The sequence below is a fragment of the Oryctolagus cuniculus genome, chromosome 3 (genome assembly GCF_964237555.1).
Source record: "Oryctolagus cuniculus chromosome 3, mOryCun1.1, whole genome shotgun sequence".
Taxonomy (NCBI): Eukaryota; Metazoa; Chordata; class Mammalia; order Lagomorpha; family Leporidae; genus Oryctolagus; species Oryctolagus cuniculus.
Window position 1 is genome coordinate 2157737 of NC_091434.1, and position 14395 is coordinate 2172131.

At 64.7% G+C, this 14395-nt stretch overlaps 2 protein-coding genes across 3 annotated transcripts in view; both read left to right on the top strand.

Annotated features, from left to right (window-relative positions):
- PER2 (period circadian regulator 2) overlaps positions 1-2703 on the top strand; it is a 35003-nt gene extending 32300 nt beyond the window's left edge. The window contains exon 22 of the mRNA XM_070071477.1: positions 1101-2703. Within this exon, the coding sequence (XP_069927578.1) occupies positions 1101-1235 (135 nt within the window). The 3' untranslated portion in view covers positions 1236-2703. The remainder of the gene's footprint in view (positions 1-1100) is intronic.
- A 6602-nt stretch (positions 2704-9305) lies between these two features.
- On the top strand, positions 9306-10922 carry HES6 (hes family bHLH transcription factor 6). 2 transcript variants are annotated; one of them, XM_051838238.2, is made up of 4 exons: positions 9306-9506; positions 9583-9669; positions 9751-9792; positions 10006-10922. In XM_051838238.2, exons 1-4 carry the CDS (start codon positions 9426-9428, stop codon positions 10132-10134), a joined length of 339 nt encoding a protein of 112 aa, XP_051694198.1. In that variant the 5' UTR covers positions 9306-9425; the 3' UTR covers positions 10135-10922. The 2 variants fall into 2 exon arrangements, with proteins under 2 accessions (XP_051694198.1, XP_051694197.1); XM_051838237.2 differs by having other exon boundaries at positions 9315-9506; positions 9751-9832.
- Positions 10923-14395: the final 3473 nt, after the last annotated feature.

A 14395-nucleotide genomic window follows, 5' to 3' on the forward strand; every position in this document is an offset into this window, starting at 1 on the left:
CCCCTCCAGCTGCCCTGCAGGGCTCTGTTCCTCCTGGCCGCTCCTGGGCCGTTTCATAGCTGGCGCCAGGCGTCCTCTGTCCCCTTCCTGTGCCTGCAGCAGCCCCAGCAGGGCCAGCCCTCTCCGGGGCACCCCCTCGCTGGCTTCCTGCTTGCCCGCTGGCTCCCATCTGCTTCCCTCGGGGACCCTGGCCTACACCCCTCACATGCTGTTGCCCGCTGCCTGCGCACACACACTCTGCAGTCCAGCCAGACTCGCGCTCCCCAGGACCCTCAGAGAAGATGGGCTGTACCCAGCCCCTCCCCCACGCACTCGGGGGGCTCCGTTCCACAGCTGCTCAGGCCCCAAGCTTTGGAGCACCCTCAGCTCCTCTTGCACCCCATGGAGGCCATCAGCAGATCCTGTGGACTTGACCTTCAGGGTGGACAGGACTGGCTGCTTCATCACCTCCGGCCCCTCCCAGCCGCCCCCATCTGATCAGTTCTGTGTGCCGCTCCCTCTCCTGTCTCACCTCCCCTTCCCTCCCCCTCCCAGCTGCTCCTGGAGCCACTGCGGCCTCCAGCTGCCCCTCTGTGCAGTGAGAACCTCTCAGAACTCTCCCTCCACATGGGCACGTGGCTCTGTCTGCTGCCTGGGCCACCCTCTGTGTTCTCGCTGTGTCGCCCCGACCCCACAGCCTGGTGGCGCCTGGCAGTTGCATCTGTGTTGTCTGGCGTGGGCTCTGTGGGTCAGGAATTCTAGATCAAGTCCCCTGAGGTTGCAGACAGGAGAGCGGCCCAGGCTCCCGTCCCTCTCCCAGGCCGTGGAGCCCGTGCTGCTGTGGGCAGGAGACGGCTGCTCCTCACACGGAACCTCCCGCAGTGCCCGGGTGTCCCCTCACACGGGAAGCTGCACTGTGCTGTGCCTCTGAGCCGTCAGAGAAGCCAGCGTGTGGTTAGAGCCGCACTTCCGGGCAGGGGAGGGGCACAGGGCCCTGCTGTGTGATTCCTGGTCCCGCCCCACCCCACAGGCGAGGCGTGGGCAGCAGCCTCGGGGACCCGGTCACTGCGCCTCCCTCGTCTGCTAACGAGGGTCTCGTGTTGTGCTGCCCTGCTTTTCAGGAATGTGTTTACTGCGCGAACAAGGACAGGGGCAGCTTGTGCCCGCCGTGCGAGGAAGACGCTGGCCCTGGGGGCCTCGGCGAGGAGGAGGAGGAGGGGCCCGCCCCGAGCCAGGCGCGGGAAGGACAAACATAGCTCCTGGTGCCCGCCAGCCCCACGGCCAGTGACCTCCGCGAGACGGGGCCTGCGGGACAGGGCGGGCCCCACGTCTGCTTCCGCTGCAGGGACAGACTGTGTCATGTAGCTTTGTGAAAGGGGCTGGGAGCGTTTGTGCTCCAGCGCGGGCCCGGGTCCGAGGCTGAGAGGGTGGCCCCGGGCAGGCGTCAGAGACCGCGATGAGGACCTCTGGCCTGAGACTTCGTGCCAGGCTGGGGCGAGCAGCCAGGAAGCTGCCTTGTGTGGCTCTCAGCTGCGGCTTCCAGAACTTTCCTAGGGTGTTTGATCACGTCCGCCTGTGCCCTGCCCTGCAGGCTGCTTTGCATCGAAACCCTCATTCAGTCAAGCTTGATCCCCCACCCCCCAAGTGGAGACATCACGCCCCCGGCCCCCCCAGCAGCTCCGGCTTCCGCGTGCCGCAGGGAGAAGGGGTTCAGCCTGGCCTTCGCTTGTTAGCGGTGGTCTCAGAGCTGGTGGCTGTGTGCCCAACCCATCCAGGTACCCCCGGCCCCTGGATGGCTCCACCTCGTTCAGACCACGTCGGACCATACGTTGCCGGTCGTCTCCTTAGCGCGACCTCTGTACAAACCAGGCTGGCCCAGGTGAGCAGATGCAAGGCAGGGCCGCAGGCTGCCGTCGCCCACCCGGGCCGGGGGCCTGGCTGCGGGGGTGCTCACGTGCCTGCCGGGGACTGATCTGACGCTCGGCTAGAGTGACGCCAGCTGGCCCGGCTTTTCACAAAGCCTCACGTTGCATCGCGTTTCCCAAAGACTGGGAAGATGTCTTACCGGTCCCGTGTGGATGAGGCACCAGTGACAGAGCAGGTGCCGTGAGACTGGACCAAGGCTGTGACGCTCAGCGGAGAGCAGCGCAGGGGTCCGACGAGAGAGGTGCCGTCTGCTCGCCTTCCAGTCGCTTTCCACCGTCACGCCGGAACATTAACCCGGTTTCCCGGAACCACGGGAACTCTGCACTCGCCCAGGAGGCAGTAGTCTGACCTCTGCACACAGGCCACGGCCGGGATGGTTTAAGGTTGCATCCACGTTACCTAAACACGGAGCTGCCAAACCCTCGTTCTACCTTAAGACGTTTGCCGTCAGCATCCGCTCCGTCAGGCTGTGCTCAGCGGCTGTCAGCTGCCGCCCTGCAGTGACTTCTAGCATCGCTTCGTGATTTGTTTACACGGTGCCCAGCACCGAGCCCTGTTTCTGTAGTGCGTGTGCCCCACGTCTCTGTTTGAACTGAGCCTTCCTTCAGTGTATTCCTGGGGAGATCAGAGGCGCTCCCGAGTTCGTGTGACGATCTGTTGAGCCTCGCGGACAAGTGGTTTGTTCCCGCACAAACCAAACCTTCGTCCCCTAGTGCAATATATTTGTGTGACTGCTTGTGTCTTTTTAAGACTCTTTTGCCTTTTAGAAAATCGGTAAATAAAGCGAGTATATTTTTATTTTCAGTTGTGTCTTTTTAGTGTGGCACAGAGGGAAAATCTGGAGAGATCAAAGCTTGTCCAAAGATTGCTTTAAAGAAGATGCGCGGGCCTCGTGTGGCCTCTCATAGTCTGGCTGCGTCCCCCACGAGGCCCCCCGTCCACTCCCAGCTCCCCCCATGTCCTCCACGCGGCTGGCTGGTCACACCCAGCTCCCCCCATGTCCCCCACGCGGCCAGCAGTTCACTCCCAGCTCCCCCCATGTCCCCCACGCAACCCCCGTCCACTCCCAGCTCCCCCCATGTCCCCCACATGGCCAGCAGTTCACTCCCAGCTCCCCCCATGTCCCCCACGCAACCCCCGTCCACTCCCAGCTCCCCCCATGTCCCCCATGCGGCCCCCCGTCCACTCCCAGCTCCCCCTGCATCCCCCAAGCGGCCGGCAGTTGACTCCCAGCTCCCCCCATGTCCCCCACACGGCCCTCCATTTACTCCCAGCTCCCCCCATGTTCCCCACGCAGCCCCCCGTCCACTCCCAGCTCCCCCCATGTCCCCCACGCAGCCCCCCGTCCACTCCCAGCTCCCCCCATGTCCCCCACGCAGCCGGCTGGTCACTCCCAGCTCCCCCCATGTCCCCCACGCAGCCCCCCGTCCACTCCCAGCTCCCCCCATGTCCCCCACGCGGCCGGCTGGTCACACCCAGCTCCCCCCACGTCCCCCACACGGCCCCCCGTCCACTCCCAGCTCCTCCCGCATCCCCCACATGGCCTCCCGTCCACTCCCAGCTCCCCCTGCATCCCCCACGTGGCCGGCTGGTCACACCCAGCTCCCCCCACATCCCCCACACGGCTGGCAGTTCACTCCCAGCTCCCCGCACGTCCCCCACGCGGCCCCCCGTTCACTCCCAGCTCACCCACCTGCTTAAGCTGTGCACTTGCAGATACAGGGGTGCAGCCGCCTGGCTTCCCTGCCCCAGCTCCCCTCCACTCTGCTGTGGCCCCAGGCACCCACGCTGGCCTCCCCATCACAGGCACGCAGCCTGGCTGGCCTGGCCTGGCTACCCGTGTAGTGGCCACGGGGCTGAAGGCAGAGTCAGAAAGGTGCTGGGTCCTCAGACTTTGCATCTCCCCCCAGGCGGCCCTCCTACCCCAGCCCCTCTTTCTGCAGAGCTGGGGGCGGGGTAGCTGACCACAAGTGGAACCTGGAAGACACCCTTCCGCTGTCCCCCCATGCCTCCCGTTGTAGGGCAGCAGATGGGATAAAACTGATCAGGTTTGTGAGCTGGAAGGCCACGCCTTCACCACGCCCCGGTGTGACCTCGTGCCCTACCTGCCACACCTGTGCACCCCCCCTCCAATCAGACTAATCATGCCCCTTTGAAGTGGATTAAAGGCCTGGAACACGGTGGCCCGGCCCTTTTTTCCTTTTGCCCTGGACCCCCTTGCTGTCCCGTGCCTTGGGCCACCCGCCCCACACTTCCCGGCCTGCGCTCCCCTGTGTGGCTGGCTGCTGGTGCTCGCTGTGAATCCAGAGTTCTTAGACATTTCTCTCACTGAATAAAAAGCGTAAAATGTATCGTGCTGCCTTGTGTTTATGCCAGTATTCGGAATTCTCTGAATATGAGGCGAGGACCCACAAGGCCTATTAAAATTCCAAATTTATTAATAAGCTCCTGGCAACATAAATGGCACCCCGTGTTAGGAAACTGGCAGTTTTATCTATGGCACGATCCACACCTGATTTACATCCTAGGCCCCACCCCCATCCTCATGGGATTCGCTGCTCCTGCTTCCCTGCCCGCCTCCGGCAAAGTGTTAAAAGGGCCCCTTCCTGAACACGGGGCTCTCGCTCTCCTCGCTAGCTCCTCTCCTCTCTCTCCTCTCTGCTCTCTCTGCTCTGTCTCTCTCTCCTCTGTCTCTCTCTCTCCTCTGTCTCTCTCTCCTCTCTCTCCTCACTCTCTCTCCTCTGTCTCTCTCCTCGCTAGCTCTCTCTCCTCTCTGCTCTCTCTCCTCTCTGTCTCTCTCTCTCCTCGCTCTCTCTCCTCTCTGCTCTCTCTCTCACTCTCTCTCCTCGCTAGCTCCTCTCCTCTGTCTCTCCCTCTTATACTCTCCTCTCTTTCCCTCCTCACCCCTCCCCTCCTGCCTGCTGGGTTTCCCCAGTAAACCCCCTCCCTTACTCCAGTGTTTGGTGTGTTTTGTGACGGCTAACTTTGGTGCGTTGGCCGGGAAAACCTTACCTTGCTGACCCCGCGTCCCCCATGACTTTGCTGTCCCTTTGAGGATCTCTGAGCTGCTCTGGGGTCCTGATTCCTGCCGGTCACAAAACACAGCCCCGGAACTCCTTCCACGCCACCAAACACTCCACAGTCTCCATCCACACACCGGCCTTCCAAATTCTGAGGTAAGACGCGGACGGGAAATCCTCAGGGCGACTCGACTCTGAGTTGTGGCTACTGTCGTCTGCTTGTCTGACTCGCAAAAGTCGTAGCACTGGACACTACCCACAGCTCCTACGTAAGGCTTCTAGTCTCTACGGACACTGTGTCCGGGCAGCAGTGGGTGTGAGTGACGACTCGACCTCTGTTCCCCTTCTACAGGCGAGGCCCTGGGCTCCATGGGGCGCCTGGGCGACGGCCCCGCCTTCTGCTCCCACATTCTCTCGGTAGTCAGATGGCCGGGATGCGAGGACGCTTGCAGTCCATGGATCTGACTCTACAGGTCGCAATGGGAACTTTTTTCTAGCCGATTCTCCTCTTGGTAGCCTCCTAAGGAACGTGGTCCCTCTCAAATCGGCTCCAGCCCTCAAACACAGCGCCTCATCTGTCTCTGTAATCGAGCTTGGCGTGTGTAGGACCTTAACAGTCCGTCAAAATTGGCCCCTCCACGGCAGCGCATTTGGCCCTGAGGGATCGGCCCAAGGCAGGAGTGGTTTGACCCTGATATCATTCAAGATCTTTATCACCTCTGTGAGCCCTCCAGGTTTTCCATCTTGGATCTAAACCTTGTGTCTGCACCTCCTGCCCTCTGGCCCAGGCCCTGTTGGCCGCCAAGGTTTCCACTAGAGGTCAAGGGCCTCTGCCTCCCTCGCTCCATCCCTCTCTCCCCTCTTCTTCCCTCTTCGCCCCCTCCCTCTGGTCTGCTGGGTTTTCCCCAATGAGCCCTTCCCTTACTGGTGTTTGGTGTGTTCTGTACTCCAGAATTCCCCCCACTTGTCAAACCAAGACCCTGGGGCTGCAGCGGGGAGTGAGGCAGCTCCCGGCAGGACTGGCTGCTGGACGGCAGTGCCGGTGGGAGCCCAGGCCTCCGCGAGTGTCCAGGCGGCAGACAGACAGGGCTGTCATTGTGTCTTTATTTTCCATACAGCCCGGGCACCCCCTCCTTTATTTCCAAACCAAAAGGAGAGTCTCCCGGGCAGATAGGCCTGGGTGTCTGCGGGCTGGCCGCTGCCTTTGTTCCCTGGGGATTTATGGCCTGCCCCTCCTGCTGCTGACTGGTCCCCCTGTGGCCACCAGGCCCTGCCCAGCCTCTGCAGGCCTCTCTTCCTGGCTGTGGGAAGGATCAAAAGGTTCCAGCGCTCAGGAAGTCTGTGCTTGGGCCAACTGTGGAGGCAGCATCAGCCCAGGCAACAAACGGCAGGAAGTGGGTCCTGCAGGGTGGCTGAGCGAGGGGCCCAGATGGGGGAAGCCCGGCTCCTGGGACTAAACGGCCAAGCCATCCCTAGCCACTAGAGCTTGAAGCTGACGAAGACGGAACTTCCAGTCCGACCAATGTAGGCAGGCAGATAGGATAAACTGATCAGGTTTGTGAGCTGGAGGACCACGCCTTCACCACGCGGCTGTATGATCTCATGCCCCTACCTGACCCCACCTGTGCGCCCACCTGCCAGTCAGACTAATTGACCCCTCCCCTTTGGAAGTGGATTAAAGGTCCCTTTGCCCTTTGCCCTTCTTTTCCCTCCCTGCCCTCCAACCCCTTGCTGCCCCGCACCTCTGGGGCGCGTGGCCATGGGGCCACCCGCTCCGTGCCTTCCTGCCGGCACGCCCCCCCACGAGGCTGGCTCCTGGTGCTCCGTCTGAATCCAGATGTCCCTCTCTCTTGGACAGGGCCCTCATTTCTCACTGAATAAAAAGTTTGAGAAATCTCATGCTGCCGGGTGTACTCGTGCCAGTATTCAGAATTCTCTGAACTCACGGCAGGCGCCCACACAGCTTGTTAACTTCAGAGAGATCCGGGGACACAGCCGAGAGACCTGCTGGCTCGGTGGTGCCGGCGGCTCACTCCAGGCTCTCAGGGACACCGTGCACACCGAGGCTGGTCCCAGAGCTTCATCTGCGGCCCACAACGCCCGCCGGACAAGCCCGCCTTCCCATCTCCTCTCCCAGCACCTGTCACGGTGCCGCTTTCACAAAGTCGGCTTTGCTGTAACCTTAATTATTACCGCTCCTTCCCTTCTCAGACTGAGCCCAGTGCTGGGGCCCTGGGAGAACGCTGCCTGCTGAGCCACGTGGTGCCTACAGGGCGTTTCTTTCTGTGGGCAGCTCTTTGGGTTCCTCCTGGAGGTGCCTCCGCTCTTTTGTGTGCATTTGACTTTATTGCGCCCTCCTCTGCCCCCGCCTCCCCCACACAGCTCCCGTGTCCCGTCGGCTTTCTCCAGGAATCAGGGCCTCGGCCATCCTCTGCTGCCTTTGTCCGCCAACTCGCCAGTGTAAGAAGTGTCACCAAGGGGCCGGCGTCGTGGCACGGGGACGAGGCCACTGCTGACGATGCCGAATCCTAACCGGACGCAGGTTCCCGTCCCACGTGCTCCACTTCAGCTAATGCGTCTGAGAAAGCAGCAAAAGATGCGCCCAAGGGCTTGGGCCCCTGCCACCCGCGTGAGAGACCAGGTTGGAGTTCCAGGCTCCTGACTTTGGACCGGCCCAACTCCAGCCGTTGAAGCCATGTGGGGAGTGAACCAGTGGATGGAAGACCTCTCTGTCTCTCCCTCTTTCTTGTAATGCCGCCTTTCAAATAGATCTTTAAAAAAATTAAAATCACCCAGTTTATTTCCCCTATCTCAGTTTCTCCAAGCAGTGGAAACGAGGTGTAGCCACTTGGGGGTCTCCTGTGTGGTGAGGTCTAAGTGGGGAAGGGGAATCGAGTCACGGGCCTCCTTGGGGCCCTGCAGCCCCACCCTCTCAGCCTCACTAGGGGTGGGGTGGGGTGGGGGTGCAGCTGGGCCCCTGGGCAGCCCAGGGACACTCAAGGGTGGGAGACAGCAGAGCCTCACGGCTGTGGGGACACTAAACACAGAGGGTGAGGACAGGCAGGTCCACTTCTCCCTAGTGACGGAGGGTGGAGGAGACGCAGGGCCTGCACACAGAGGGGCCAGGGAGGCCCAGTGGCTACAGAGCTCAGGAAGGTGGTGGGCACCCTCCAGATCTCCCACCAAGCTCACCTGGACTGGAGCCCCTGTGCTCCTGGGAGAGGCCCTGGGCACAGCCGTGCCCCCCACCCCGGGCACACACCCCCTCCCATTCCCTAGCACCCAGCACCTCCGCGGGGTCCGGCTCTGCTCTGCAGGTGCAGGAATGTGGACAGAGGGTCCGTGGTCTGGCACCGGCAGCCTGGAGGGCTCAGCACCCTGCACAGGGCAAGTGGTGCGTGGCAGGCCTGCGGCTGGGGGCGGAAGGGGGGCGTTCCGGCTCTGCGGGGCGGCGCAGGCAGCCGGGCGGTGGAGCAGGAGCTGGGCTCGGCAGGGCCGGCAGATGGGCGGCCGCGGTGGGGGGGTGGCGGGCGTCTGGCCGCCCCGAGCAAGCGCCTGCCGGCCGCACAAAGCGGGCGGAGACAAAGGCGCGGCCGACACCTGTCGCTCTTGGCGCGGCTGCAGCTGCCAACTGTCACGGGCATCAAGTTACGGGGCCAGACGGCGGCGCGGCGGGGCGCGGGGCACCGTAGGGAGGTGGGGCGGGGGCCCGGGGCGGGGGGCACCGTGGGGAGGTGGGGCGGTGCATGACGGGTTGGGGGGCTGGAGCTCAGGGAGGGGCCGGGAAGGAGAGCCCGGGGGTGCGGCCCAGCGAAGGAGGCGTCGGAGCAGGGGGAGGCGAAGGAAAAGGAGGGCTACGGGGAACTGGGGGCGAGGGGACCACCGAGGGTGGGAGCGCTCAGAGCGGGTGGCGGGGCAAGGGGAGCGCGAGGAGGAACAGGCAGGCGACAGCGCTGGCGGACCCCGCCCCACCAGGATGCTGGGGCCAACCGAGGGTGGGCGTTGCGGGGCGAGCCTGGTGTCGGGATGAGGCTGCCCCACCTCCCCGGAGCGCAGAGGCACCCTGGCCGGATGCGACGTCCCCTCCCGGTCCGGAGGAGAGAGCCAGGCGGACCACGGAGGAGTCCCCGCACGCACGCACGCAGACCCGCGCCCTAACGCGGCGAAGGAAGCGACCAGCGCGGCCGGGGCCGCGGTCCTGGGGGCCGCCCCCGCGGGGGTCGCGACGGCGCTGCGCGAGGGGCCCCGCCCTGCCAGCTGCTCGCCGCCCGGGCCGCGGGACCGCACAAAGCGCGCCGCTCCCATTGGCTGCGGCGCGCCTCGCGGCCCGCAGCGCCGCGCCCGCTCCGCCAATCGGCGCATTGACATGCAAATGAGCCTCTATAAAAGGGGCGGGGCGGCCGGCGGCCGGAAGACGCGCGACGGCGAGGGCTGCCGCGGGGCCTCGAGGAGCCGGCGCCCACCGCCCGCAGCCCTCGCCGCACTCGTGGCGGGGCGGCCATGGCCCCGTCCCTGGCCCCCGGCCGGGACCGTACGGGCCGGGAGCACGAAGACAGCGGGGAGGCTCGTGGGGACCGCAAGGTGCGGGCCGGAGGCGCGGGCGGGCGGGCGGGGGGAGGCCGCCCGGGGCCGGGGCTCAGGGGCCCGCTTCCCGCAGGCCCGGAAGCCCCTGGTGGAGAAGAAGCGGCGCGCGCGGATCAACGAGAGCCTGCAGGAGCTGCGGCTGCTGCTGGCGGGCGCCGAGGTGCGGCCGGCGGGCGCGGGGGCGGGCTGCGGGGCGGGCTGCGGGGCGCGCGCCGGCCTCACGCGCTCCCCGACGGCGCAGGTGCAGGCCAAGCTGGAGAACGCCGAGGTGCTGGAGCTGACCGTGCGGCGCGTGCAGGGAGCGCTGCGGGGCCGGGCGCGCGGTGAGTGCGGGGCGCGCTGGCCCGGGCCGCCCCTCCCCGGGAGGGGTGACCTCCCCCGTCCGCTCGGCGCCCAGGGCCCTCCCCGGGGTCCACGGAGGGGGGGACCCGTGGGCCAGGGGAGTCGCCGCTCACCGTGCCGGGCACGGCTCTCTCCTCCCCTCTCTCGGGCGCAGAGCGCGAGCAGCTGCGGGCGGAAGCCAGCGAGCGCTTCGCCGCCGGCTACATCCAGTGTATGCACGAGGTGCACACCTTCGTGTCCACGTGCCAGGCCATTGACGCCACCGTCGCCGCCCAGCTCCTGAACCACCTGCTGGAGTCCATGCCCCTGCGCGAGGGCAGCAGCTTCCGAGACCTGCTGGGGGGCGCCCTGGCGGGACCGCCGGGAGCCCCTGGGCGGGGCGGCTGGGCCGCAGGGGCGTCCCCGGGGTCCCCACTGCCCAGCCCCCCAGGTCCCGGGGACGACCTGGGCTCCGACCTTGAGGAGGCCTCCGAGGCTGATTTGAGTCGGGCGCCTGGGGAGCGGCTGCACTTGGTGCCTGCAGCCTTGGGCGGCCTCACTGCAGCCCGAATGGCCCAGAGCGTCTGGCGGCCCTGGTGACTGTGCTGGCCCGGAACCAGGGGCCAGGCCTTCCCAGCTGCACGCCCGCCACCCTGGGGGTCCCACGTGGTGGGGCAGGGCCCGAGGGGTCTCCCAGTCGGCCGCCCTCCTCCAGTGGGTAGCTGGCTGGCCAGCACCAGGTGACGGCCCAGCCAGGCCCCGGGCCCTGTTCCTGGAGGGAGCCTCTTTGTGCTCAGGGGTGGTGGAGGGGGGAGCTCCAGGCAGGAGGAAGACCCAGCCAGAGCTCCACCCTCTTCCGTGTGCACCTCTGCCAGCAGTCTCAGGTGCTGGGCGGGGAGTGAGGGCAGAGGCGGCCGGTGCTGCTGAGCCCTCGTGTCCCGGGCAGGGGCACCTGCAGCAGTGCCAGAGACGCGAGACGTTCTGAACGTCTTGCGGTAGCACACTTGAGTTTCTGTGTCAGGGTGCGGTCACATGTTCCCAGACGCATTAAATAAAGAGTTTCGCAGTACGACGGCCTTGAAGAAACCTGAATGATGTGTCGTTAATGCTGCGACGTGTGCGTGGTGACCTCGGCACATCCTGTCCTGCAGCTGGAGTACTGATGCGTTTAACACCTCGGCTCCGGGGGTCGCCCTGGTGGTGCCCCACTTCCGGTCCAGCTCCCCGGGAGAGCAGCAGGAGATGGCCCAGTCCTTGGGCCCGGGCATTCACGTGGGAAACCAGGATGGACTTCCAGGCTCTCGTCTTTGGCCTGGCCTAGCCCTGGCCGTTGCAGCCATTTGGGGAATGAACCACTGGATGGAAGGGCGGTGTCTGTCTCTCTCTCTCTCTCTCATCCTCACCTTCTGTCAGCAAAATGAGCAATGGAGATGGACGCTTGCTGGCTGGCCTCCGCTGTGGCTGGGCAGGTCCTCAGGCCAGGCCACGCCTCCTGGAAATGGTGTGCCCCCAGAGGATTCCACTGGCAGGGGGCTTGTCTCCAGGGTGACAGGGATGGGGACGCCACCGTTCTGCAGTTGATGAGCTTCCAGGAGTCATAAAGCTAATGGCCATTTGGGATGGGAGCGGCCTCCTCGTTCGGATGCCCGAGTCTACAGCCAGCGTCTGCCTACCTGTGTCAGGCTGTCGGGCTTCCTCCTCGTGCCACTGACTTGAGGGACGAGGGGACCCCACCTACGTGAGGTCAGAGGGCCGCGGCACGGGCAGCCCCTGTGCCTGGAGGTCGGAACTTGAGTGAGTGTGGCTCCCACAGTAGGTGACAGCAGCCCCGTGTGCTGACACCACACGCGTTTACCATCTGGCCCTTCTGTATCTGTGTATTTATGTACACACGTATATTGATGCGAGAGAGGAGGCAGGAACCCAACTGAGCCATCGCCTGCTGCCTCCCAGGTGCGCATCAGCAGGAAACCAGGAATCAGCCCTGTGCCGCGGGTGCAGGTGCCCCAAGGGCGTCCTAACCCTGAAGCCAAATGCTCACAGCCTGGGTCTCCTGACCCTCCTCTGCCTCCTCCCCCCTACCTGTAAGGACCCTGATGTTTGCACTGGCTCAGCCATATAACCCAGACTCTATGCCAAACTTCTTAGTCCTCGTTTGCCATATAAAGTAACACGCACACGGCACTGGGGTGTGGACAGGGTGGGTCTGCCTTCCGTCGTGGCCGGCCATGTGGGCCTGGGGTCGCTGACCACTGACCCGCTCAGTGCCTGCTCTCTTCACTGGATCAGCCTACAGTCTGTGACGCCTTCCTCTGCAAAGGGGCCGAGAAAACCTGCCTGGGCCCTGGGAGCCTCTCTCCTTGGAAGCGGCCTCTGCCCTCATGTCTACACTTCCGACCCCTGCCCCCCCCTCCTCCGCAGAGTGCTGTCGGGGTCCCCTGGGACAGCCAGGCCTGCGGTCCCAGCTTGACCTCTGGGGGTCATCCTACCGTGCCCTCCCACGCTGCCCCCACCGGGTCCAGCCCTCCCAGCTGCCCCCACCGGGTCCAGCCCTCCCAGCTGCTCTCCAGCCTGCAGGCTCCCCGCGTCCTGCCTGCTCAGTGTCCGGCAGCCAGCAGGTGGACATCACGCCAAGGGAGCCTGCTGTCACCCCTGTGCGCCCTGTGCGAAACAGCCTCACTGTCCACACAGGCTGGACTCAGACCTAGAAGTGCAGACTAACGGCCTCTGACCCGTGCCTGGTGGGCCGCAGCGCAGGGCAGTTTACAGCAGGCTGTTAATTTCCTTCCCCCCTCCTCACCGGCTGAGTACCAGGCGGCTACAGCCTTCCCGGCATTGGCTTCCTGTGTGCCCAAGAGCCTTCAGGTGCATGTAACCCGTTACGCCGGCTGAACATCTTCCTCTGAAAACTAACCATGAACCACTGTCGCTTCCGCAGCGGTCGCCACTTCTTGGCACCCAATTCATTAGGCAAATAAAATGAAATCACACAAAATCCAGAGGTCAGGGCCAGCGCTGTGGCGCAGCAGGCAAAGCCACTGCCTGTGGTGCTGGCATCCCATACGGGCGCCGGTTCCAGTCCCAACTGCTCCACTTCCCATCCAGCTCTCTGCTGTGGCCTGCGAAAGCAGTGGAAGATGGCCCAAGTCCTTGGGTCCCTGCACCAGAGTGGGAAGACCCAGAATAAGCTCCTGGCTTCGATCAGCGCAGCTCCGACCCTTGTGTGGTCATCTGGGGAGTGAACCAGCGGATGGAAGACCTCTCTCTCTGCCTCTCTCTCTCTTCCGTCTCTCTGCCTCTCCAATAATAATAATAATAATAATAATAATAAATCTAGAGGTCGCCCTCAGTTTCTCGTCCTACTGCCTCATTTCCGGTCAGACACCCCAAGTTTAGGTTTACACCCCACCCCACCTGTCTGCACCCTCACTCCTAACCCCGCCCCAGCCCGACTCCCCTGCTCTGCCCTGGACCAGGGCTTCTGCCAGCGACGCCTCGCCCTCCAGCCCCTCCCGCAGCCCCGCAGCCCCCGCGCAGCAGGGTTCAGGCGGCGCCCAGTGAGGCGCGCGGACCCTCGCCCAGGCCTCGGACACCCGCGGCCCGGCCAGCCCCTCCGGCCCGAGGCCGGGCGCACGGCCTCCTGGGAGTTGTAGTTCTCGCCGCCCCACACCCCGCGACTCGCCAGGACTTCGACTCCCAGAGGTCTCCACGCCCGGAGGCTCCGCCCCCCGCCGCCGCGGGCCGGAAGCGCGGCGCGCCCTGCCTTCCAGCCGCTCCCACCGGGGTCGCGCGGATGAGGGAGCGGCTGGGGGTCCTGCGGGCGTCTCAGGGACCCGCAGGGACGGCGAGGCGGGCTCCAGCCGCCTGTCTAACGCGAGAGCCCGCGAAGCTCCGGGGGGCGCCCGGGGCCGGGCATGGAGCGGGGAAAGCCGGCCTCGCACGCGTCCCGTCCCGGTCCCGGTCCCGGTTCGGCGAATGTCTCGCGGACCACGCGGGGTTTGGGTCCGGCGCGGACGTGGAGTCCCTGCGCTGGTCCCGCCCGCGCCGGCCCTCGGCTCCAGGCGCCGCTGCGCCCGCTCGGCCGGTGCCAGAGCCGGCAGCCCGCTGTTCCGGATGCTCTCCCCGCCGCGCCCTGCCCTGCTGACGTTCTGCTTTGTCTTGAGTTGTATTTATTTAATGTTAAGCAATTTTTAAAATCTCTATTTATGTGAAAGACAGACAGGGTTAGAAAGAGAGAGAGGTCTTCCATCCACTGGGTCACTCCCTGGACGGCCGCCGGAGTCGCGCCAATCTGGAGCCAGGAGCTTCTTCCGGGCCTCCCCCGTGCGTGCAGGGCCCAAGGACTTGGGTCATCCCCCTCTGCTTTCCCAGGCCACAGCAGAGAGCTGGATCAGAAGAGGAGTAGCCAGGACTAGAACCGGCGCCCATATGGGATGCCAGCGGTTCAGGCCAGGTCGTTAACCCGCTGTGCCACAGTGCTGGCCCCAAGATTCTCTTTTTTTAGCTGAGTGATATTGCATTGTGTGTATGTACCACAGTTTGTTTATCCGGGCATCGGCTGGTGG